The sequence below is a fragment of the Cheilinus undulatus genome, linkage group 3 (assembly GCF_018320785.1).
Source record: "Cheilinus undulatus linkage group 3, ASM1832078v1, whole genome shotgun sequence".
Taxonomy (NCBI): domain Eukaryota; kingdom Metazoa; phylum Chordata; class Actinopteri; order Labriformes; family Labridae; genus Cheilinus; species Cheilinus undulatus.
In genome coordinates this window covers 44637195-44664137 of record NC_054867.1, presented here as the reverse complement: position 1 = coordinate 44664137, position 26943 = coordinate 44637195, and the positions used below count along the sequence as shown (strand labels likewise).

At 37.9% G+C, this 26943-nt stretch overlaps 1 protein-coding gene across 2 annotated transcripts in view; it reads left to right on the top strand.

The window, feature by feature from the left end:
- Nucleotides 1–26943, top strand: part of LOC121528646 (metabotropic glutamate receptor 4-like) — a 380875-nt gene that overhangs the window by 275764 nt on the left and 78168 nt on the right. For both annotated transcript variants that reach the window (XM_041816187.1, XM_041816180.1), the window contains exons 4-6: nt 18412–18547; nt 18748–18902; nt 22208–22348. In XM_041816187.1, the coding sequence (XP_041672121.1) occupies nt 18412–18547; nt 18748–18902; nt 22208–22348 (432 nt within the window). The remainder of the gene's footprint in view (nt 1–18411; nt 18548–18747; nt 18903–22207; nt 22349–26943) is intronic.

Sequence of the window (26943 nt, the reverse complement as noted above, 5' to 3'; positions counted from 1 at the left end):
ACCTCAGCTGAATCTCTGGGGTTTTAGTTGGTTGCTCTTTTAAAAGCCAGTCCTGCCAAAACTAAAGAATTTGAAAATTTCCAGTTCTGTGCCTGGCTCTGGTTGTGCGCTAAAAGCTCATTACTTATTCCTTGGCCTTTGGCTGAACTTTCCACAAAGTTTTATTGAAATCTGTAAATTTTAGAGAATTCCTGCCAACTTAGCAAACAGAACTGAAAAAGAGCCTTCCAGGCAAAAAAAAAAAAACATTGAACCTTATTGACTTTCAGTTATCAGTTAGTTTTTTTCCTGGGTGGTGTTTTTAAAGCAGCTGTTGCTCTCTGACTCTGTTATAATGTCATAAATTCAACACAGTTTATGAGCATTCATATCATCAATTTAACCAGATCACCAACATTGTGAATAGTAGGTTTGTCCTGATTCTAAAAATCTTTAATGCACTTCTTTTCTGTTGTACAGTTCCAGTTATTAGTAGTGCGATTATTATTTTACAGTCCATGCCAGTTGTTAACTAAATGAAAATGATTAATTAAATTTCTGCATGGCTTGATTGGACTGGTACATGTGCTCTCACTCTATTAAACATGATTTTTCAAGCTTGAACTCCAAGATCAACCAGCTTTATATGGTCACGAAGCAAAAAATGAAACAGCTTTTAAAGTCAAAGGCATCTGAAGCTATTAAAAGACCAAGTCAAGATGATGCCATCCACATGTTAATTATTTACTTGAGTGGCTCTACAGTCTAAACACACAAAGAGACATGTGTGGTGAACAAATAACAGGGAAAAGACGTACAATTAGGAAACTCAGCAGAGCAGAGAAACTGCAAATTGTGTTTTTAAGTCCTAATAGTATTGTATTTCTTTGGTTTAATTGAACATGAACTGAGCATTGACGCAGCAGAACAGATTAAGTATACAACAAGACACGCTGGTAGAACTTGCAGTGGAAATTATGACTTGGAAATTTGTGTTGAAAAACAAATGGCATTGCTGGTGCTTCACTCTTGTAAAGTTAACATAGTCTGCACTTGGCGGTGAAGAAACTCGATCGGAAGAAGAGATGATTTCAAATCTCCTCACATATCCACAAAAACAACTTCCTGATGCAAAGCAAGCCAGCAGCAAACCTAGAAGATTCCTCTTTGTATTGTAAATGCAGCAGGAAGGTAAACCATCACAGACAAAGTTAAACTCTTCAGCATCAAACATTGTTTCTCGCAATCCCCGTTTCTTCTTTGTGCTTCGAGTAGCGTGTCAGTTTGGGACTTAAACTCTTCAGTAAACTTTTGTGACTTTTATGAACTTGGAAACTCCGTTCTTATTGGAGGACTGAAGGTAAAGAGGCAGACAGGTTATTACAAGAAGAGAGAGGTGAGGGGGCGTGACAGACCACAAAGGTTACTGGCTGGACTCAAACTAGAAACAAAGCTGTGAGATGACATCTGCTGTGACCTTTCAGCCACCACAGTGCTCTCTATAGTTCACATTTAATTTATAAAACCACAGTACAGCTGCTGAGTGTTATGAGGCTTAATGGTCCACATATGTCCTTTTATATTGCCTCTGTTCACATAGATCTACATATGATCCCATCCATGACCTCTGTCAAACTACTTTCTATAAGATGTCCTCATTAATCCAGCTGAATCTGGTCATTATTTAAGATTTAGAGCTATTAGTATTCACCACCACTGACATCTGTGTCTTCTAGGGGTTTTTTACTCACTGATTAAGAGGTCCGTACATAATTTATTCAAATTAGAGCACAGAGCAGGAACTGTGTAGTTTTAGTGGATAAAAAGAGCTGTCATTTCATATAAGACGGCTGCAAGCTAAGCAGCTCACTAACTAACCATTAATCAGCTCCCTGCTGTTTACAGGTCCAGGAAATTTGCTATGGTTTACACTGAATTATTTCATGAAAGCAATGGGAAGTAAACACTCTGTTGCTAATGTAGAGCAAAGGCAGAATGGAGGAGGTGGCATGAATTCGTTTAGGTGGATGGCTTTTGTCACCTTAGCTCACTGGTTCCATCACTGACCATCTCAGTGTCCCCCAATGATGTGATTGTCCAATATTTAAAACTCAGACGCCAAAGTGTCAGTGAATGCAATCCAATGCCAGTAAAAGCAGCTAAGCTTGCTCAGCACAGCATACTGCCAAACTAGTGCTAAATAAGCTGTGTTCTCTTTAAACAATTTTGCACTCGTAGAAATAGTTTGCAGATGACTTTATGCAACAGTGAAGAACTCCAGACGGAGGGCAGGAAGTGATTTCTGCATAGTGAAACAGTGAAAATGGCAATGTTTTTTGCAGTTTATACCTGTAAACAGAGAGACTGCTCGTGTATGCTCCATTTCCACTATGCTGTCCAATTTGCTGTGTTTCCACAGGTGATGTCTGTCCTGCCTCACTTGTTGCGATGGAAAAGCCATCTCACGTTAGGATCTGGATCATTAGGCTCAGATCTTCATTTGGTACCAGTTCGGCTCTTAAACTGTGTATCAAAAAGTTTGATTGCAATGATGTAATTCCGAATATCAGTAAGGGATCAGGAAGTGGGGGACTGCCATTAGGGCTGAAATGGAATGGAGGAAAGTTAATACTTTACAGTTCTAAATGGACCTCCATGCTGCAATTATCATCAAACAATGTCTACATGCACTGAATACGATCCCTACACTTTAAAAAGTTGACCAGATTCACTACAAATACTCAGTCCTGCAGACCTTCTAGTATGGTGTCATCTTGTCAGATAAAGGGAGACGAGAGTCTTGAGGAGTCTTGTACTAAGCTAAGAGGCTAGCTGAGCCCTTTTAACACATGAAAAAATACTTATTTTTTACAAACATGCTTTTAATTGAAAGTGTACTGAGACAAACCTTGTGAAGCAAGTGACAGAATAATGATGGGCCGTTCACGAACAATGCTGTAGTTAAAAACAGCTCTTTTATGTAGCTGCGGTAGCTAGCTCCCGTTTGAGTGCCAGTTTCCTTTCCTCCATCCTTTCTCATTATTTAATCCACATTAGAAAAGCCAAACTGGTACCAAATGAAGAGCCTTCAGCTCTACTGAGTAGAGCCAAATAAACTGGATCTCTTAAAAAAGACACATTTACCATCACAATGGGGGAGACTAGAGGTTGGTAAGACAGACATCAGCTGAGGAAACAAAGGTAAGATTAGAGTTTAATGTGCTAAACCATGACAAAACCGTACTGAATTAAACCAGACTGCTTTTTCGGAAACATACCATACACAAGTGTTTTGTTACACCACTACAAGGCTTTAAATTGAGGTTTTTCTATTCCTGCCTGCTGCCGTTTCTTTGTGAGTTTTTAATTTTTTTTTAATTGTTTGCCTGAATATTTCAATACTTTTGGGACACAAAAGAAGCTTTAGAATTTAGTGAGTTTAAATTCTCACATTTTGAAGTCTTGGTATAATTGAAAAACAGCTCAAAACATGGCCTTTTAGGTAGCGTTTCTCTATGCAAAAATCTCTTCTTGCCCCCAGCAGGGTGTTCTCAGCTGCCTGTGTGACATCATCTACAAAGAACCTATAGGGATGTTCTTTATAAGCTGGCTAAATGGTTGAATTCAGATTCCTTTTTGGTCAACACCAGAATTTTCAGTATGTTAAACTTATTTATTTATTTATTTTTCAGTCTTACCAGTTCAGGCCCACAATCCTGGTCAAACGCTCCATCTAAATTGTTGTCCATCTACCTGCCCTTAGTAATCAGGGTGGCTGCTCATAATGACTTCTGCTTTGCTGTCACAATTGCTTTAATCAAATAGAAACATCAGCTAACTGCTTGAGCACACATAGCCTCTCATAGAAACAGCAGAGTTTAGGCCTATTTTGATCTAGATAATGGGGGTAACGTTTTCCCTAGGCTTTGCCAATTTAGCCTCACACATAACTGAAGCACTGCATGATGATATTTAGCTCAGAGATATTGACATGAACAAAAAGGATTGAAGGCTGTTAGCACTGCTTATGTCACGGCCCTTCGCACAGTTAGGGTCTGACATTTGTGAAATTGTTTTATAGAATGTCTTTATTTGACTTTAGACTGGTTAACGAAACACAATTATTATACTTTTCTTTAATTAGATGGGAAATGATACAACTAGGAACATTATTAGAATATAACCATGACACAATGAAGGTCGGCTCCTTTGGTTCACATAAAAGAGACATTTTGAGGAACAGGCTCGTTCCTGAACGACTTATTAATACCCAGTTTCTTTATCCAAGGTTTATTTGGTTTACAGAACATCAGAGTTTCCATCAAAAGCACGTTTATGGAAAAAAAGAGAGAGAAAAGCTGTATAAGGGACACACCAGGCCTCTTGGTACAAAAATCCTCACAACTTTTTTCATCTTAACTCATCTGGATAGTCTTGTAGTTGGAGAACTGAATTATTTGTGCTATCGATCATCTCATCTCATCACATCATGACTGCACACTACCTATTAAACTGGAGATGTACCGATTCCAATTTGATTTTTTTGACGATGAATTCCTGTTTTCTTCTGGTCTGACCTGCCAATACCAATTTTAGTCAGTTTTTTAAAAAATATTGAAAACTTTTTATTTAAAAAAATCAATTGAATCGTGAATTTGACTTCTGTGTGAAGTTCACATTCTGGAATGACTCAAGCAGTCATTATTAACAGTGTTTATTCCCTGTTGTTTAATGTAACTCATGAATAAACCAAATCAGAAACAGAAAAGTTAACTGCAGCTAATTTTTCTCTGGATCCTGAAGGAATTATGAGTCATCCAACAAATAACTACTTATGACCTGAGTGCCTCTTTCCTTCTCTGCCTTGGTGAACAGTATTTAGGTGCACAGAGTGTTTATCAGAGTGCTTACCCACGGATATTGATCTATAATATTCCCTGCAAAGTCACACATTTGTCTGCAGCCCAGTCTTTGTGATCACACATTCCTATGCTGAGTTTTTTTCATTTAAGATAAGATTATTACCAGAATATTAATTGGATCATGTATTAGCATGTTGCACTACCCAGCCTGAAGGATTCAATCAGTCATTCTCCAGTAGTGTTCTTACTTTTTAAAGTGTTACAGGAAGGGCACTAAATAAAGTATTTAAACAGATATTCAGAAATTAGTTTTGATGTCATTAGGTAAAAACAAAAATACACACACATACACACACACACACACACACAGATCCCTGCAGACATAAATTTCTGGTTGCTGTGTCAGGATTAAAACAAGGTTTGATGTCTGTAAGTGGGTCTGCTTAAATAACTTGTTTTCGTCAGTGTCAAACAACATGACAGAACAAATCTTCACATATTTAGAGCCCTTTTAGTTATGGAGTGAGCTCCTCTTGTTTTACCAGAAACAGATGTCCTGCCCAGAAGAGGTTTCACTTCTAATTCCTCTCAGATCAAAAATAAGGTGTTACAGGAAACAGGCGGCAGAGATGTGATTTATCTGTTGTATTGAAGTGAATAAAGCATAGCTTTGTTTATTAGTTCTCATTGCCTAAAGCAAGCATTGTTAGTGTTCAGAATTGGATCAAGAGAAGTTTCCCCTGAGGATTACATTGCAGCCACTACTGCCTGAATCACAGCCTCAGCCATGAACAATCCACAGGACCAATACTGTTTCTTTTTCCTATTAGCCATCACAAAAAGTAAATTGGAGCCAGTATTTACCAAAAACACCCTTCACTATATGATGCTCTTGATACCCAAACTTAAATATTTATTTAAAAACACTTTCATTGTTATAAAAGTTTTAATTTCAGTGTGTACAACAGTGTCCTAACAGTATCACTGTCCATACTGTACCTGTAAGAAATGTCATTCTCTCCTGTGAATTTCAGGCTCCCTTGTATGACATCTACTCCTTTTTAAACAAATGGAAGTGTGGTGCTTTGTATTTGCCAAGTCTGAGAGATCTGAGCTGAATAGTTTTTTATTTGTTTGGCACAAGTCAGAGCAACGAGAGCATTTCAGACATGGATATGAATATTATTTAGGGGTGTAGTGGTTCACAGAGGTCAAGGTTTGGTTCGTACCTCGGTTTGGGGTCACAGTTTGGCAAAAAAAGAACACAAACTCCTGAATTTATAAGCCTAATTGTAGGTTTCCCTCATTTATTACTTTTAAGCTGGCAGAAGGGTAGCTCACAGTTTGATCCTTCTTGTGTTGTTTAGAATAGTATTAGGCAGTAATACAGTAATACCATATCCCAGGGTATTAAAAATATCCACGGTATTGCTTTAATTGCCATCATAAAGACAGTACTGCGTAATGAGCACACATTTATAATAAATGCCTTAAGAGTAGATATCCATTCCCAACAACAGCACCACTGTGTGTGTGAGAAGATTCTTTAAAAGGGATGACAGAACTCCTGATAATGATTTTGGGACAATTTGGCAAAAAATGAATACACAAATAAATAACCGTGTATAGAAACTTGTGCGCCATGGCCTGGCTCAGTTCTGGCGCAAGTACTAGCACAGTGCTGCATGGCACCGTGGTAAGGTCTTCTATATAGTCAAACTGTTAAATGTGAACTGCTGGCTGTGATTTGATCCAAAAAAAAAAAAAACAACAACAACAACAAAAAAACACTTTAATTCTTCTCCATGGGTGCAGATTAGTGATAAAATTCTTAAGTTTATTTACTGCTTCCTGCAGCAGCAGCAACACCAGGCACAATAAAAACCATTGTTTTTAAAACATTTAAACTTATTTTTATCCCTTTGTATGTTAAAAAGATGAATTGAATCAGTGCTTTTTGGTTATTTAAGGCACTGAAGTAGTCTAACTTTTTCTAAGCTTCCTATAAAGGCAATTCACTACAGGATGGAGCTCGGCATTGTTGCACTACGTGGAAATCTCATGTTGACATAATTTAGATGTAAAAAATATGAATCATTGTTGAAGCCTTGACTTGAACACAAGGTGGGATCATCTTTTTCTCGCCCACAGTGTGTTTTTATTTATCTTGAAGGCATCTAAATATGAATAAAAGTAGAGATATAAAGCCGGTCAGCTGCAGTGGCATGACAGATTACGCATCTGTGGATTTTCTGCCACTGCAGTGTCTACATGTCACTGTCGTAGTTTCCTCTATATTCTAGTGAAAACATTGTTTGAATAGCACCAGGACAGTCCTCTGCGCTGGCACGTGACAAATGGCAGAGTAATGGCATGCTTCTCAACCCATCAATTTTAGTAAACACAGCAAATGACCAATAATAGAGCCTGTTTGAGTCAGCTGGACAACTGGGTCATCACACAAACGGCTGAAGTGATGAAATTCTCGCACGACTGCAGTCAAGATGCACACTCCCTGCAGTGATCTACCATCAACTAAAAGATGATTTGAAGCATCCTGACAGTTTAAGTGTGATTTTCAGGGCTACCACACATCAGTACAGGGATCAAACACACAAACTGCACTTCCTGCTCAAAAAGCTGTGATAAATGTCCAAAAGGAAGCTGGAAACTTAAAAAACACAGCATGAAATGTTTGTTCCTGACAGCCTGGTAAAAACATGAAGCCAGATAGTGCTGCATCGGAAACCATTGATCCATAACCAAGCTTTGATGTTTGTGAACAATCTGCAAATCCTCTTACCTGGTTTCACCTCTGTACCAACATCCAAATACTGTGATTATTGACGGCTGTTCCCTTTCACTCTCCACTCAGAGAACAATTGACCATTTAGAGCTTTGCAGGCAGAAGAGAAAGCATGCTGTCTTTCTTAATAGCTAGCTAACTACTTCCACAAAATTGGCAAAGTAGAGGCCAATAAAAATGCTGTGATGTGAGTGAAATCGACAAAACAGTTCAGGTTAAACCCCTTTTTTTTGGGATTTGCAATAGTGCCAAGATTAGGTGTTTCAGCTTTTGCTACCATAGTTTCTGTTTCTACCAATAATTACGTTGGCACACCAGACTCATTTCTTGCTGCTGGCAAGTAGCAAACAAAGTATAACACCCCACACTTCCAAACAGCGACTGGTGACAATAAACTCGCCAGACTAAATTAATGATGTAAAACGAAGGGGCACTTCAGTCTTATAAACAGCTATAAATTTTTTAAATGGAAGTTTGCTATTCACTTCAGGGCAGTAACTGTGGAGAGAATATTATCCCAACAGTCGTGGTCAGCCATGCTAAAACTGTATCAGCTCCTGGTTCTGCAAAAACAACATGCTTGTATTGCTCTGTAAAAGCAACAAGGTAAGGTTATAAAGCACTGCAGGGAAACTCATGATAGTATGCATTATAATTCATGGCCCCAGATTGTCAATCATGATACAGTGATTCTGCAGCAGTTGATTTATTGTAACACAATTACACTTGATTGCATTGCAATAAATCGATACCTGATCAACAGAAGAATAAAAAAATGCTGCTAATAGGTATAGAGCTGGGTTTATGCTTTATTTACTGCAAGTTTGTGACACTCATGCATCTTATGATGTTTTATCTTTTACTTTATTTTCACCACCCTCTGAAAATTATAGAAAGACATTGTTTACATGTGGACTTTAATTGTGTTTTTTTTTTTATAGTACATAAGGAGGCAGCTAAATTTGTGCATTACTTGAAGTTCAAGATGTGTTTTCCCAAGGGGTCAGTGAAGTGTAATACATCATATTGTACCTAGCTTGTTGTTTTTCAATGGTGCTGAATCATGAATCATATGGATTCATAAGGAACAGTATGGTATATGGTAAATGTCCTATCCTATAGTATCGGGTTGTATTTTAACCTATAGATAACATCATATTACATTCTATATTAAATCATGTTGTATAATAATTTATCATATTGTTTTGTATCCTAGTGTGTCCTATCAAGTTTTAAAATATTTGGTTTCCTATTACATGGTATGGTATGGTATGCTATGGTATGGTATGGGTATGTTCATATGCGTAGTTCCCCATTTGGTTCATTTAAATTGCATTAAACTGACTAGCTGAAGAAAATACTTAAAAAACAGTCAAATTTATCACAGGTTCACTGTGTTAGCCATGCTGTACAGAGTGTATCAGGCTCACATCACACATGTTAACATTAGCAGTTAGCTCCTCTAGCCATCTTTCCTCTTTGCAGAGTAAAATCTAATATGTAGCCTCTTTTCACTTCAGTTGAGTAGTTATTCGTGACTTCATCTCTCTACATTGTAACTACTATTTTATTTCTATTTATTACTTAAAAAGTTGTCATACTTGGGAGCAGGTGGTTCGAATCCACCCTGAGGCCCTTCACCGCATGTCTCATCCCCACTCTTGACCTTGTTTCTGACTCTGTCCACTGTCCTCCTTTATCTAATAAAGGCACAAAAATGCCCAAAAATAAATCTTTAAAAAAAAAAAAAAAAATGTCATACTGTTCCTACTACATGCTAACTGCCAAGCTTCCCATGTTTCCATCTGATGAAGTGCCACTGAAAAGTTCAGACAGGAAGGCTAGCAGCTTCTAGATGTAGGAGGTTCATCATAGATTTAAAGAGCATTATGAATCAGGGTTTCAAGCCTGTGTTTATAAAAAATTATAGGTGATAAGTTTAACTGACTAGTAATCTTGTACTGGCTAATTTTATCAACGAAGTAAACCACTTAACTGCGCACATCCCTAGTATAATATGCTAGGGTATGAAACAATATGGTATGCCATTCTTTTGTATCGCATTCTACCCTATCATATCGTATCTTTAAGGATCCTATTCTGTGGTAAGTTTTTGTGTGGTATGGTACAGTATGGTATGGTATGGTATGGTACCCTATCCTATCATTGTATCATAATGTATGATATCATATCAAATCATGTTGTATCATATATCATATTTTGTTGTATCCTATTTTGTCTGATCATACCTCATACTATTATAGGGTTTCTATGATATGGTATGGTATTGTATGGTATGGTATCCCATCCTATCCTGTCCTTGTATCATATTTTATGGTAAATCATGTTGTATTGTATCCTATCTTATGGTGTGGCATCCTAATCTTTCCTATTCCTATCCTATTCTTTTGTGTCATGTCCTATCCTATCATATGTTTTGGTGAGGTATCCTATCCCACCTTATATTTTTAAAGCATATCATATCGTACTATATCATAATGTGCTATAACATATCGTACTATATCATATTGTATCATATTGTTTTGTATCGTATCTTACATCCAACTATTAACTTCTTCTTTGCCCATGTACCTTGCTTTGCAATACCCTTACATATTACAATATTCTTATCCCTAAAAGGTATTACCATAGCAACCAATTGCTTCATCAAAGGGAGGCCAGACACCCCTTAAATATCATTGGCCACCCCAGTGCCTTCACCGCATACATACACAGATCTCATAGTTGATGGTTCATTGAAGCTTCGTGTTACACCCCCCAGTAAACAAATGTACAACAAAGGTCGCTCATGAGGGAAACTAACAAAAAACTGCACAATAATCAAATTGAGTTGAAATAAAATTGGTCTTTGAGTTCTAAAAGGTGAAAGGAGATTATATTTTCCCACTGCCACCCACTAATTCTATCAAAAGGATAAAGTTCAAATTCCTACCAAAAAAAAGGATAGGTGGTAGTCACTAGATTAAAAAGTAGGTGAAATAACACAAGAAGGATTTTTGATCCCCCCCACACAGAAGGAACTCAAACAAATATACTTTTAAACTCAAAGAGAGCCAGCTGATGGTGTTGACTCCCTGACACACACAACCCAACTGAGCTGAGCTGCATCCTGCTCCTTAAATTACCTCCCAGCCCCGCTGTTTAGTAACAGCCCTCAGCTGGGAGTAGCAGTTGCAGGTGCACCCGGTTTTCTAACAATCAGGGTGAGTTCTGACCAGGTTTCTGTGAAGAAAATCATCAAATTAAGAACACATCTAGTCTTTCATAACACATCAACCTGTCAGTGTGCAGCTGTGTTGTCCAAGTGTCAGTGAATGCAGCAGCAGATGAACTCTACTGCACACTGCCACTTTGCCATGCAGTTAATAACGGCTACATCCAGAGCCTTTGACAGAGTACTTTAAGTGTTATTTAGTGTTTGATTCAAGGTGGGATTTCTGAACCATCTCATTCCATACTGCTCAATGGTGATGCAGTAGCTATAAAACCATGAATGAAACACTGGACAGATTATGGTAACAGTGACAGAAAGCCCATTTATGAGAACAGATTGCTGCAGTGTGGAGCTGCTGACTTTTTTGACAAGTGTTGAGAAAAAACAAATAGTCTAGATTATATAAAACCTGGTCATCACTCAACATGGTGGTTTTGTTTTTGTTGTGTAATTTGCCAACAATATCAAACCAGATTATTTCTCTGTATTAAGCTATTTAAAAACGCTGCAGTATAAAAACCATGTCATAGATATGAGTAATGATTACAGGTTTAGAAATAACTAAATAAATAAATAACTAATAACTCTAAAACACTTTTTGCATCGTTTTTAAAGGAATAATGCCAATTAAATTCTTTAACAATAAAGTTCTACCTTATCTAAGTTGTGTAACTTTAACATGTTGTTGGCTGTTTGTTTCAAATTGAAGAAATACCAAATAAATACATGCTTGAAAGGACAATTAATTCCTTGTGAAAATATTTTTTTTCTCTAAATAATGTGCACTTTTGGGGGGCATTAAGAAATCTATATTTCTATTTGAACTGGTTTTACAAACAGTAAATATCGCTGTCATAACAGGGATTTCACGTAGTTGGGATTCTTTGAGGAGTGTGTCCTCATCATCATTTTTGTTTGAGCAAGGCCTTTGTCTGTTTAAGTCTCAGATTAAGACATAAAGAGTGGGACATCCTAGTCCATTTGTTAGAAATGATATCAGAGTGAGTTAGATTTCCTTAATTCCTTCCTTAGTTTTTCAAAATGTGGGATGAAAACAGTTCTTTACTTGAACTGCAGAGCAACTGAAGATCAGAAACAGGCTACAAACTCTGCTGCTGAAGTCAAGGGCCTTTTAATCTTCTTCCCTTTTTTTTTTTTTTTTTGAAAATGAAGATTGATTAACATACTTCAAAAACAGGGCACAGGAAAGATTATGGAAATAGATTTGTGGTTAGGGAAACTTGCCATCCTGCTGTCCAGAGTTAGCTTACAAAATCTGTTACATGCTGATTAATTTATGCTGTAAAGGCAAGAAAATCTCCAAAGGCCCTGAAACTAAATTTGGAGAAAGATGAGTTTGGCACAAGCAGTATGCATTGATTTCTTTTGCCATAAACTCTTGGTGGCAATCATAGACCTGCTTTTCCAAAACTCATCCAATCGAAGCTCTGGATATATTCTGCTGACAAAATTTAAAGTCTTTGCATGTCTGAAGACGAGGTCGAAAAATCTGTCTGACCTTCTCAAAGTTAACGAGGTTCGCTGACAGCTGTTGAGACAGTTTCATCCAACACGGGGACTCTGTCTCAGACCTCAAAACTTTTTATAGACAGCTTAATCGGGATTTAGATGCCCCCTCATTGAGCTGGGCAGCAGGGTGGAAGACCACAGAGTGACAGGAGTCTGGACAACCAGTGTTTGACACATAGACAGGATAATAATGTACAAGCCCTTAAAAAACCTTGGTAGAAGCTTTTATTTTCCCTTATGTATTCACTATCTGTGTGAGCCTCATGCATCTATTAATTTGCAGTTAATTTTTCAAAAACTCCCAATAGTTCACTCAGGCTTATCTCCATGTGATTGCTTTTCAGGGCTGTCATGGTATCAGAGTTTTAAACTTAGATAGGATTTTAGAATCATAGAGTGGTTTCACATTTGGGACATGGGCCTGAATCTGAGAACACTTGACCCCAAAGTCTGGTTCATTTGATAAGTGTCAACATGAGCAAACAGGCTCAGAAACAATGGAAGGATCAGCTTGAAAAGGTGATTCTGAGAAAGATTCAAGCTGGACTTTACACAGATATATGGAGTAGTCAGCCTGAATATTCCCAGATAACAGTGTCCTGTTTAGGAACTCTTTGTTGCCAGGTAAAATACAACAGTGGACAAAGACAATGACAGTAGTGCTGACATCATTCAGCAGCCTCTGTCACTGACAGCACGCCATCCAGTGAACCAGTCAAAGCATTTGAAAAGGCTCCACTTAAACAAGAACGTCACTGTAACGAGGAGGAACAACAAAAAGTCTCACCAGCCAGTTATGAATTTCCCATAATTTTAGATGTTTTTATTATAACAATGGTGCTCTGATTTTATGAATTAAATTAATTCTAAATGCGTACCTTCAACTGTCAGCCTCAGAGGAGGGGGAGAGGGGACTCCATCACATCTGTAGCTGTGTCATAGGTAAAGTTACCCTCAGATGTCACACGGCTCTAACCTCTTTATCTGCCTAGATGGGCTGTGAAAAGTTCTCCCAAACTGTTGTAGGTCCCATTGGTTATAAAAGTAATCCAGTGCTGAAGTCCATGTTGCAATCGGCAGGATAGATGCTAATTAGCATACTTAACAATCTAACTTACAGTTATGTGATGATGCATTCAAGTTACTGGGAAATTTTAGTGTTTAAAAAATGGTAAAATATGTCTGTATATCAATGAAAATAACCTAGTAATTCAAAAATGTATTTATTTATTAATATTTTTATTAAGTGAAGACCTTTTGGAAGGAGGTTGCAGCATTATTGATAATTCAAATGTAATTTATTTAGCCTATTTATTTCAATACAATTTAATACACTTAAAAAAAGAAAAAAATGTTATTTATTCGCTTTAATTACTGTACCGAAAACGTACCGAACTGTGACTTCTAAACCGAAGTACGTACCTAACCAAAATTTTTCCATACCGTTACACCCCTACTATTGACAGAGGAGGACAGTGGATAGAGTCAGAGTCAGAGTCAGGGATGAGAGTTGGTGAGGGACATGCAGGAAAGGAGTCCCTGACCGGACTTGGACCCGGCCTGTCCACGTACATGGGGTGCAACCTAACCACTAGGCCATTAGCACCTCCTCATTGCTGCATGATTTGCCTTTTTTCACATGGCCATTTTGGATAGGAGTGTTTCAGTGTAAAAGAAAAATATTTCATCTGAGGTCTGTCTAGCCTCAATGTCCACTAACTTGTTCATTCGTATGGTCGTATTTACACCTGATATTAGCAGGTTGCTATAACCAAATTATTGGTTGTAGATATCAGTGGAAATTTTCATATCTGCCAGTACCAAGGATTCAATTTATAAGCTAGTACCTGCAGATACCAATACTGTAAGAATAACATTGTGCATCCATATTTACGTATTCTGCAAAAAAAAGATTTTCAGCATAAATTATTTTACTTTACATTAATACAGTACTGCAATGAATCCTTAAATTCACAGGAAGAGTGACTTTGAGCTCGTCAACCTGTTTTAGAAAGTCAGAAAGGCTCAAATTAGCCAGCTGGCATTTATGGAAAAGCTTGTTCATGTGTACCCACAAAAGATATTAATACAACCATGCTAAAGTTCAAGGTACCCATCAGCAATCATATCTGCACTTAGCAGGCCCATTTATACTTCTGAACTGCACAGTAGATGTGGAGGTAGGATTACAATTGAAACATCCATAGCAGCAGGATGGACTCCATTGTCTGTACATAACTTAAACAAATATTGCCAGGCCAATGACACGAGTGGTTACCATGGTTGCTTAATCCATTTTCTTCTTGGCAGATTGGCAAATCAACTATGTACAGTACCACCATTTACTGTACCAGATTGTGTAAATGTTGAAGTGTGCTCATGTACTAAATTATGTCACTAATGAGAAAGTAGATCAGCAGGGAAGACGGGAAGGGATGGGTATGTCTGGTTTGAAAATTGCCATATGAAAATATCAATGTCTGTTCTGATACCACTGCAAATACAATGTAAGTCCTATAGGCAGCCATTATTGGGTCTGTTCTTTTTCAATTACCAGAAACTGAAGATATACCAATGCACTCTGTCTAGAAGCACAAAAAACCTTGGCTATGTTTCTGTATGGAGGCCATGCCAAAATGTTTTTTTTAGACACTGTAAAAGTTTTTGTCTGCAGTCGCTGATATATTAATTTCTCTCTCACCATCCTGTCTTGTAAAACAGATTTAGTTTTTAAAGACTTTGTATTTATAAATATTAACGATCCGTAAGATAATGTAGGTAGTAATGTTTCCCAGCATGTAGTGTTAAAAAGACATGTGACAACCTTGTTTCTTTTTTTTTTTTTTTTTTTTTTTTTTTTTTTTAGAAAAGCTGGGAATACAGTTAACCTTGCATGTGATACTGTGAATAAACAATTTTGAGAGCTTTATTCAAAGTTAATCTGCTGCATCTCTAAGCTGGTCTCCATCTGAAACAATGATAAAACTAGTATGTTTGTATTCAGGAGCTACATTGTAGAGATTGTAAATAGATCATTTCTGTGCTGTTTCTACGCTGTCCTGAGAGCTGCAGGATGCTCAGAAACAATCTTTCAGACAAACATGCCAAACTGAGACACTCGACTACCAAATCCTGTTGGGGAAAGCACTGGAAACAAAACTTTAACTGGAGAAAGTACATAACAAACCATTGTTTTTTTTTTTCAGTCACTCAAACTATTGGTCATTATGTGGGTGTTTTGTTGATGTAAGCTGGCATTCAATCATACAGCACAGGAGGATGCTGTGGTTAGGGTGTGTAATTTAATGTACCATGATCTAACAGGAATGTTTGTATGATTGGCCAGCAGCAAAATTTGAACCACATTCAATATTTGTCACTGGACAACCCCTGCTGGTACCAGACTAAATACTTCATGGTTGAAACACTCTGTCAGAATAAAGTGATTGGACTGCCATGTGACAGCAGGAAATACTGGATTTTTTCTATGTCCACAGTGTTTGATTTATTGATTGTTTTATGGATGTGGAGAGAATTTCAACCACTGACAAAATGATAGTAAAAGATACATAACTGAAGAACATCAGAGTGAAAAATGTTTTAAAAGAAAGCTAAGTGAGCTAAATAACTACTCAGGATCTCATGGTTTAATACAAATCACAACATATAGACCACAATAATAAAAATATCCAACACTCTAATGATTGCAAATGTAGCAGATATGAACTTGTGTGTATTACTGACATGCCAAAATAACAGTTAAACACTGGCATTTTCTGACCTATATCTCTGAACAGTCTGTGTCATATAGCTGCAGGTCTGATAGACCTGTTACAGAAAGACATCATGCAGATGAAAAGCAGTAAAATGCACTCTAGTAAAATTTGAAAATTCAGGAGACGTATAAATACCATACATTAAATAGGGATGCCACCCTTGTAGCATGCCAAAAACGTACAAGATTGTTAAAAAAGTACAGTCTGTAGGACTGTGTATAGTTTTCTGCCCACAATTTTTCATTTGTCACTGTAACTTGGCCAAATTTTGCTTTGGTGTTGAAGTCATCAGTGCTGGGTCTTTAATAATAATAATAATAATAATAATAATAAGTTTATTTATAAAGCGCTTTCAAAGTGCTGTACATAGAGATAAAAACATACTTGACAATAAAAACAAAAAATCCACAAACAACTACAAACATGCTGAAACAATAAAAAGGACATCAATAAAACACACAATTTAATACTCATACGTAACAGTAAACAAGTAGGTCTTTAGCTTTGTTTTATGTTGGTGCATAGAAAAAAAAAAAAAAAAATATATATATATATATATATATATATATATATATATATATATATATATATATATACAATAAAGAGTACAGTCTAGACCTGCACAACACTTGTGAAGTGTCTTGAGAGAGAGGTCTGGCTGCAGACTGTACATCTCTGATAGCCACTCTCACAAACTGTTCATCTTAGATGCCATTTATCTCAAAACAGAAATACATGCTGAAACTTTTGAAGTAAAAATGAACCAAACTTCTGTTTAGGGTATGAGTCAGAGTTAAGGAAGCTGGTAGGATCATGAAAGTTAAAAGTTAAAAACCTGACCTGATTACAAAATGTATGATAAAGCCTGATAAACAGGGTCATCCTCCATGCATAGTATAGCTTATGCAGCTCCGATAGCTGCGTAACTAACATTAAACAACAAAGCTATGTAGCTAATGTAGCTATGTAGCCAACAGAGCTAACATAACTATGTAGCTAACATAACTAAGGTAGCTACGTAACAAATTAAGCCACAGCTAGGCTCACAAAACAGCTATATAGGCTAAATAGCTACAATATCTATGTAGCTAAGCTAGTTATAACAATGTTTACCAAAGCTCATGTTGCTAAAGCTAACTTAGCTACACTGGCATATGTAGTAAAGTTAATTATGTAGCCATTGCAGCTATAATAGTTTAAGCTACTGTTTGTGTAACTATTTCTAAAACCAGTCTGTACATGATTTTATCCTGGATTAGACCTTGTCTCGGTTTTATTTATGTAATGCTGATTTGTCTATAATGTTTGCAATGTTGTAATTTCATGAATCTAACTGCCAAAGGTTGTCTATGAATATGTTGATTTTTAAAAATTCTCTAATCTAAAAGGGGAAATATGTCATAGCTGGATGTTGCAGTGCTTCCAATCTGAGATATATATTGTGTTTTAAAATTAATGGTCTATGAGAATGGCCGTCAGAGACGAACGGTCTGCAGCAAAGCAGCATTTGTTATGAAATTATGCTACATAAATACAGATTGATTGATTGATTGAATATACTACATTGTTTGGGACATGATTCTCTATTTTTTGACTGATTGATTTTATGTTAGAGTTAGTTAAATTTCTGCACCACTCAAGTCCAGGACAAATTTTGTATCATAATATACTATATCTTATTTTATTGTATCATGTCAAATTATATTGTATCATGTCATTTCATAGCATATTTTATTGTGTATCATATCGCATTGTACCGTGTTGCGTTGCATTAAATCATATCGCAATGGGAATAGGAATTCACCAGTATCTTTTAAAATGAAAGTCTCTCCTTTTAACATTCACACAACAAAACTCTTTGTCCATAAATCTTTGATAGACTCAAAACAACTTGATAACTCACATACTGTATACAAAGAGTCTTACCATACATAACATATAGACATCAAGGCTGTTTCTTTTATCAAACAGCAGAAAATATTTGACTTCTTAGTTGCTTTTAAATTCTACAATTCATTGTCTTAGAGTCACTTTGTTTGGATTTCCTGTTAACCTGATTAAGCAGTAATTACCTCAGCCATGATTGTTTGCTTGTGCCTCATTATATTTAGATTTAGTTTACACAACTTTCATGTAAAGGCTTATTTTGATGTCTTAATTAACTGTAAGCTCTTTAGTTTCTCTCATTTATCATACTAACACCTTTAAACTCTGTGTGTTTAGGAGGTGTGTGTATCTCCCAGTCTGTGAAGATTCCCAGGGAGCCAAAGTCGGGAGAGTTTGACAAGATCATCAGGAGACTCAGAGAAAACCCCAATGCACGAGTCGTCATCCTTTTTGCCAATGAAGACGACATCAGGTATGCCGCAGTGGTAGTTATATAACAGTCCTTAAAGATTAGAAACACAGACTGCAGTAAACAGTAAAGAAACATGGGGATTTTATTCCTGCTCTGCCACACCACTTTGTGATGAAGACCAAAAAAAACACACAATCACAAAGGAGCTGCTAGAAATCTTGACCTTATCCATGGCAACATCTGCTTCTTCACCTTTGCAGGAGGCTGCTGCATGCAGCTAAAAAGGCCAACCAGACAGGTCATTTCATCTGGGTGGGCTCAGACAGCTGGGGCTCAAAAATCTCTCCAGTTGTACACCAGGAGGAGGTGGCAGAGGGAGCCGTAACCATCCTACCCAAACGACAGTCCATCAAAGGTGAACAGCTCTGAGCACACACAAGTCGACCCTCTTTTACAAATCCGTGTGTTTATTTCACTCTAATACACACTCATTAACCACTTCATTAGTTCTGCCTGTTTAACCACTCAATAACACAAATTTCTTATCACATAAAAATAACTGATAGTTTTAGGCATGTAGACATGGCCGAGACGATGTGCTGAAGTTCAAACCAAGCATCATAATGAGGAAAAAGAGGATTTAAGTGACTTTGAAAATGCTGTGGTTGTTGATACCAGACTGGCTGGTCTGAGTTTTTCCACAAACTGCTGATCTACTGGGATTATCACACACAACAATCACTAAGGTCTACAGAGAACAGTCTGAAAAAGAGCAAAATATCCAGTGAAGCAGTTTTCTGAGACAAAATGTCTTGTTGATGGAAGAGGTCGGAGAACAATGACCAGGCTAGTTCAAGCTGATAGAAAGGCAACACTAATTACGTTAAATGTGCTAAAATTATTTAATCAGATTAAAATCATTCTGATCTGGGATTTCACGTGCACTGTTTACATGGAAACTAAACAAAATGAGTGTACATGCATCGAGCATTCAATCAAAATGAAAGCATTCAGACATGTGTAAAGCTGTCCTGCCAGTATATCTGGTTAGAACCAGCAGAAGAAGAAGCTGTCTCTTTTAAGTAAATAAATGAAAGTTATGCTTAGTTGTATTAAAAACTGATCTTTGTTTACTATTACCATAACATTTGGAATAGAGGTCGCCCCAGTATTTAGGCCACAGTCTGATTTTGTAATTTCTCAAGGTGAAACACCCCCTGCGTAACGACTTTGATTTCTTGAAGCAAAGTCCACAAAGTGCAGTCTCTGTGCAGCTGTGTCGCTCTTTCAGTACAATCTGTTTTCACCAGAGCCTCACAGCCCTCGAGTCACTCTGCCCTCCTCTGCTCGTTGCTTGTCCTTACTGAAGACTGTTTCCAGTCAGACCAGCACTCAACAGTTATCGTAACACAACTGTACACTTCTGTTTTCTTCGAATGCACAATAATGACCTTAGGAGGAAGAAAAGCGGTTAAAAAGTGGTGCCAAACCCCATCATTCTTGTCTGTGGTTGTATTTCAGTATGTTCTTAGCAGTGAAGCAGCCATTTGCAATATATAAAGAACAGGGTAAATTTTCAATCATGATAAGTGTCATTCAGCGGAGGACTAAATTAATTCTTGTTAATGTGATATAAGGATCCTCCAGCACCCTCCTCCCTCTGAACTGACTGCAGCAGTATGTACTGCTGAGCTTTCTGCTCAAACAGAGAGAGTGCCAGAAACAGCGGAACCGTTTGCAGCATACAAAAAAGGTCCATTTTTAAATGTAATAAAGTAAAAATAAAGATAGTATAAGGTACAGACACAGTGACAGTGGTTTGTTTACAACAAAGGTGTAGAAGAGGAATTTCTTCTTCTACTGCAAATTCTTGGTAAATTTGACTGGTGGAACGATAACGGGCATGTCAGAGCAGTTTTATTCCACTCAGGGATGCATAAGCATGCACATCTGAATCAGATCGCATCTTTTTTTGTTCATGTGAACAGAGAAGTTTTATTTATTTATTTATTTGAATTTATTTAACCAGGAAAAGGCCTCATTGAGATTAGGAATCTCATGTACAAGAATGTCCTGTCTAAGACAGGCAGCAGCACAGTCAAAGACATAGACATAAAAAAAACAAGCAACTACAATCACAGTAAAAAAAAAAACAATCCCAGCACAGAGAAGAAAGTCATGAGCCAAATCATCTACAACCTGATACATCATCCTTTAATGCCTTCAATCTACCTTTAAAAAGGTTTAACGAGACCATCTCCTCAAGAAATAAGGTCTCCTGAAGAAGATTCCAGGTTGCAGAAGCAACCTCCTTTTACCCATTTAAAGATGGACTTTTGGCCCAGAGAGCAAAAAGTTTAAATCTCCAATCAGAATTTCTTTGATCAGATTGTGAAAAAATTGATCATGTAACCGTACCTACTGACTGCTTACATTGTAAACAAAGACAGTTTTCCCTTCACGTCTTTGCTGTTCATTTTCTCACTGTGTCAGGGATTAAATTCTGTTCCTTCCTTCTGTCTGTGACATTTGATGTCTAAATTTCATCTCTTCATTGCTAAAGAATCCACATAATGTACTGGAAGTGATCCTTTTTCTGCTGTTCTCTCTAAAAAAATCTATAAACTCAGAAGTAAAAACTTTTCCTGCAGTCGATGAAAACAGGCACCGTGCAGGGCTGCAAGAGGTCCATCAGATATGTAAACTTGAAGAGAGAGGCAGACATGCACAGTACGAGTCATTAAAAGAGGACAAGGAAGATATGTTCAGAACTAGTGTGTGCATGGACAGGTCAGGCCAGGTATGGGAGCATAAGCTGGTTCACCAGGCCACTGCCTCACCTCTTCAGGTATTCTCCCAGCCAGGTGCCCCTAAAGGTGAAGCTGCTGTTCTCACACCAGGCAGCTGACCCTGTCCCTCTACACTGGGCTGAAGAGAAGTCGTCACAAAGGAGTCAGCCCCTCTGGCCATCAGTCAACATCCAGGCCTCACGTGGCGCATAGGGTGATATTTCATTGGTGTTTTTACAGATGCATTTTCGTTCTCATCTGGCTTTTGTCATGATTATTCGTGTTCATGTTAAAACAGCTAATAACTCCAGTAACAGTGCATTCCTAAAAGTAGATAGGCAGCTGAGGCCTGAACTGGTTGCCACTTCTGTCAGCTAAGAACAGAAAAACTAGGCTACAATTCAAATGTGCTCACCAAATTAGTCAATAGATTGTTGCCTGGTCTGATGAGTCTCGATTTTGGCTGTGACATTCAGATGATAGAGTCAGAATGTGGCGTCAACAATTTGAAAGCCTGCCAGAAGATTAACTACCATGGCATGCTAAAAACATCTTTTCTTCCCCATTCTGATGCTCAGTTTGAACTTCAGCAGATCATCTTGACCATGACTGCATGTCTAAATGATCTGGTTGCTGCCATGTGACTGTCTGATTTGAAAGCTTTGTTAATACGCAGCTAAAAAGGTATACCTACTGTGTTTATTTCTCATGTGAAGCAGGGCTGGATCTAGTTGTTTTATTATTCTTAATTACTGACTTTTTGATCATCAGAACTTTAAAACTTAGGGTTAAATGAACCAAAGCAGTAAAGATATTTTGGCATGTTGAATGAATCATACTGCACAGCACTAAAGAGAAAACTCCTAGATCCATCACTGTTCACACTGATAGCAGCTGTGTCAATGACAGAGAACCCCACTGATCTCTCTAGGGTTTGATCGCTACTTCATCAGCCGAACTCTGGAGAACAACAGAAGGAATATCTGGTTTGCTGAGTTCTGGGAGAACAACTTCAACTGCAAACTCAGCCGTCATGCCGTGAAGAAAGGGTCCGGGCTCAAAAAGTGCACAAGTAAGAGATCCTCCTGTTGGGAGAGGAAAAGAAACTTATGTAATGCTTTTTTGTGTTCAAACTTAAAATGAACCTGAAAAAGTTCTTCTGATGGTGACACATTTGGCTCAGAGAAAAAGTGCTTTTTTGACAGCATTGCCCACCTATGAAAAGTGGAACACCTTGCACATTCAGAATTCAAACTCTCAGTTTATCTCGTTTTAGAGCTGCACCATGTTTCTGCTGAGTCGTGTGTGTTTACTCACATGGCTATTACAAGTGAACGGCTTAGCAGGGCTGCATGGTTAAAGCTTCAGGCTCAGTGCCATACGCTAACAGCTGTGGAGAGCACAATCTGTCTTCAGGCAGAAACACATTGCTCATTTTATTAAGATTTACACACCAATTAAGAAGAACAACATGTATTTAAAAGACGAGTGTTATCTTAGGGCTTTCTTTCTTATAATAATTCATTTTCTGTTAAGATACTTCACAAGAGTGCACAAATCAGTTAATGTTTGCTGCACAAACTCAGTGTAACAGATGCTTCATCCTAGAAACTACAAACTTAGCAACAAGGATGACAATAACTATAATTTAAGTGTCATGATGTGAGACACATGCTTATTATACCAGTGGCATAATTATATACATGGTGTATAGTTATACTCAGGTTACAGATGGGGTCATTCAAGATCTGTTTGACAGTTCTCTGCAGCCTTGAGGGCAATCTCTTTTTTTTCTCCTATCAGTGCCTGGCAACATATATAATTATAATCATAGCAGATTTAAACAACAAGTTGATCTCACCAATCAAGAAATGAAATATACATTTTACTTGAAAAAATCAAAGCAATTTAAGAATATAACTCAGGAACTGACCTTGGTATACAGACATTGAACAATAAACATCACATGATTACAAAGCACATGAAAGGATGCCCTGGTAGTCAGAAATCATAGAAGAAAAAAGATGGCAGAAATTATATAAAAGATGAATAATTGACCTGTTGCTGAGCTAACTTGGAGAAATAGTCGTCTCGCTGCCCAGGTTAAAATGGTTTTCAGTTGGGTGGGGTTCAGCTGTGACCTTTTGCCACAGTTTAAACTGATGTCTGACTGACAAAGAACAAAAATACTAAGATGGTACGATGAGAAAACGCCACAAAACTGATATTTGCTACATGTGTGATGTTTACCGAACTTACGATGACATTAAGTAACAAAGTTTGCTGCAAGGTGATGTTATACATGATGTTATTAATATGATGTATGATACCTACACTTAACCTAATGGGCCAGATAGACGGTTTCATATATTTACTGCATGGATTTCACATTCATAGAGCACTTGGGAAGGGCAGGACTCTTTCAAAAATTCTCAGAAGGTGATGGGAGAAATGTTATGTCTGTAACATTCATGACAGGCCAATTAGAGCGGCAAGACAAGATGATGTTGCATGTATGTGCTTCTCTTAAGCTGACAGGTTACCGCTGCCATAGATTGTTAATGGCAGAGCTTGTCAGTGAAAAAATGAAGCCAAGACTGGTTGGGAGATGTTCAAAAACATTCGCTCTGCCAAGACAAGTTATTGGTGTGGCTCTTTGCTCTTGTGTTAAAAAGAAATATGGTCCAGTTCTGACTAACCTGCCGCTTTCCTCCAGCTACATCCAAGCTAATAGCTACCGCGGCATCAGCCATTGGAAACACCGGCAAACCCCACTGTGACAGCCATAAATTTGTCTTCCATTTGTTGTTTTGTTGTTTCTCTTCTCCTTTCTGCATCACCCTATTATTTCTTCCTGTTTATTCCCCACATCCAGCCCCTCTACTCCTTTCCAACCCCAGTACGACTTCAGCAGATGGCTGTCAACATGAGTCTGGTTCTGCATGAGGTTCCTGCCTGTAAAAGGGAAGGTTTTCCTAAAGGCTAAATGTAGCTAGTGTTGAGTTCATGGTGATTAGTGCTGGGTCTATAACAATACATCATACGTAGAGTACGGTCCAGACCTGCCCTGTTTGTGAGGTGACTCTAAAGTTGATTGATTGAAATAGCCGGGCTTGGCTGGGCTAGGAGCAATGTGAGTGCAGGCCAATTAGGGACTGGGGAGGGTTAACAAGGATGGTCCAACATAGAACCGGTAACTGGGTCCAGTGTGAGTACACCCAGAAAGTCAAAATGAGGAGGATGAAATTATCCACTCTCTTGGCTTCAATTCCACATAATAGTAGGGAATATAACGGGTATTATTTCTGGTTAACAAAGTATTTAGAAGATTTGCAAACTTATTTAAGAGTATTATCTTTGTTTGTTAACAGAGGTCTCTGTGATAAAAACATAGACTGTCTAAGGCTTCCAATAGACCTTACCTATGATAAAGTGCTAACTTCAATCTAAGTCTTTTGTCCCCTTTGAAATACTTTCAAGCCCTCCATCCTCCACCATACCTGTTTAAACATAAGCATACAGTATCAATATACAGTTAGGTACATATATATTTGGACACAGACACAAGCTTTGTTACTTTAGCTGTTTACCAAAACATATTCAAGACATAGTTATATAATTAAAATGGGCTTAAAGTGCAGACTACCAGCTGTAATTTGAGGGTATGCACATCAAAACTGGAGTAAGGGTTTAGGAATTACAGCTCTTTAATATGTAGCAGCCTCTTTTTTTAAAGGGGCCAAAAGTAATTGGACAGTTGACTCAAAAGCTGTCTCATGGGCTGCATGGGCTATTCCCTCATTAAGACATCATCAACTGAGCAGGTACAGGTGTGGAGTTGATTCCAGGTGTGGCATTTGCATTTGGAAGCTGTTGCTGTGAACCCACAACATGCGGTCAAAGGAGCTCTCAATGGAAGTGAAACAGACTATCCTTAGGCTGAAAAAAAGAAGAAATCCATCCGAGAGATAGCGGAAATACTAGGAATGGCCAGATCAACAGTTTGGTACATTCTGAGAGAAAAAGAGCGCACTGCTGAGCTGATGAACTCAAAAAGGCCTGGGCGTCCACGGAAGACAACAGTGGTAGACGATCGCAGGATCCTTTCCACGGTGAAGAAAAACCCCTTCACAACAGCCACCCAAGTGAAGAACACTTTCCAGGGAGTAGGTGTATCAGTATCTAAGTCTACCATAAAGAGAAGACTTCATGAGAGCAAATACAGAGGGTTCACCACAAGGTGCAAGCCATTAATCAGCCTCAAAAATAGAAAGGCCAGATTAGACTTTGCCAAAAAACATCTGAAGAAGCCAGCAAAGTTCTGGAACAGCATTCTTTGGACAGATGAAACTAAGATCAACCTGTACCAGAATGATGGGAAGAAGAAAGTATGGAGAAGGCTTGGAAGAGCTCATGATCCAAAGCACACCACATCTTCTGTAAAGCATGGTGGAGGCAGTGTGATGGCATGGGCATGCATGGCTTCCACTGGCACTGGGTCAATAGTATTTATTGATGATGTGACAGAAGACAAAAGCAGCCGGATGAATTCTGAAGTGTTTAGAGATATACTTTCTGCTCAAATTCAGCCAAATGCAGCAAAGTTGATTGGGCGAAACTTCACAGTACAGATGGACAATGACCCAAAACATACTGCAAAAGCAACCCAAGAGTTTCTTGAGGCAAAGAAGTGGACTATTCTGCAATGGCCGAGTCAATCACCAGATCTCAACGTGATTGAGCATGCATTTCACTTGCTTAAGACAAAACTTAAGGCAGAAAGACCCACAAGCAAGGAAGAACTGAAGACAGCTGCAGTAAAGGCCTGGCAAAGCATCACAAAGGAAGAAACCCAGCGTTTGGTGATATCCATGGGTTCCAGACTTAAGGCAGTCATTGCCTGCAAAGGATTCTCAACAAAATATTAAAAAATGGACATTTTATTTAAGGTAATGTTAATTTGTCCAATTATTTTTGAGCCCCTGAAATAGGGAGACTTTGTATAAAAATTAGTGCAATTCCTAAATGTTTCATAGGATATGTTTGTTCAACCCCTTGAATTAAACCTAAAAGTCTGCACTTCAATTCCATCTCAGTTGTTTCATTTCAAATCCAATGTGGTGGCATGCAGAGCCCAAATCATAAAGCTTGTGTCACTGTCCAAATATTTCTGGGCCTGACTGTATATATAGAAAAACCCCTCACACATAATCCCACTTTGGGAATCACTGGGGCTAATGGGACTGATACTGTAACTCAGATTGTTGTGAAATAAGTTCAAATATGAATCCAACTTGTTCTGATTACATAGAGAAATATATGCAATTAAAATAACATCATTTAGAAAGGACATCACAAGTGGATAAGGATTTTGATTTCAGGTCTAGTTTCCACATAAAATCATATTAAAAACTGCAAACTATAATAGAAAGATGTACTGTAATTTAAAATGCTGAGTCAGATGCGTAGACTTCATACTGATGAAAGACGTAGTTTGGGAGGGAGTGCTGTCAGAGTCAGCTTTGTTCCTCGCTGATGAAAGCAGCAACAGACAGTGAGATACTGTTCTAGCGGTGAGAGGTTTAGATCCTGACGTACACCTCGCCTTTCTGCAGGAGTAGGATGTCTGAAACAGTTTGTGTCCTGGGAGGGAGGGGTCAGACACAA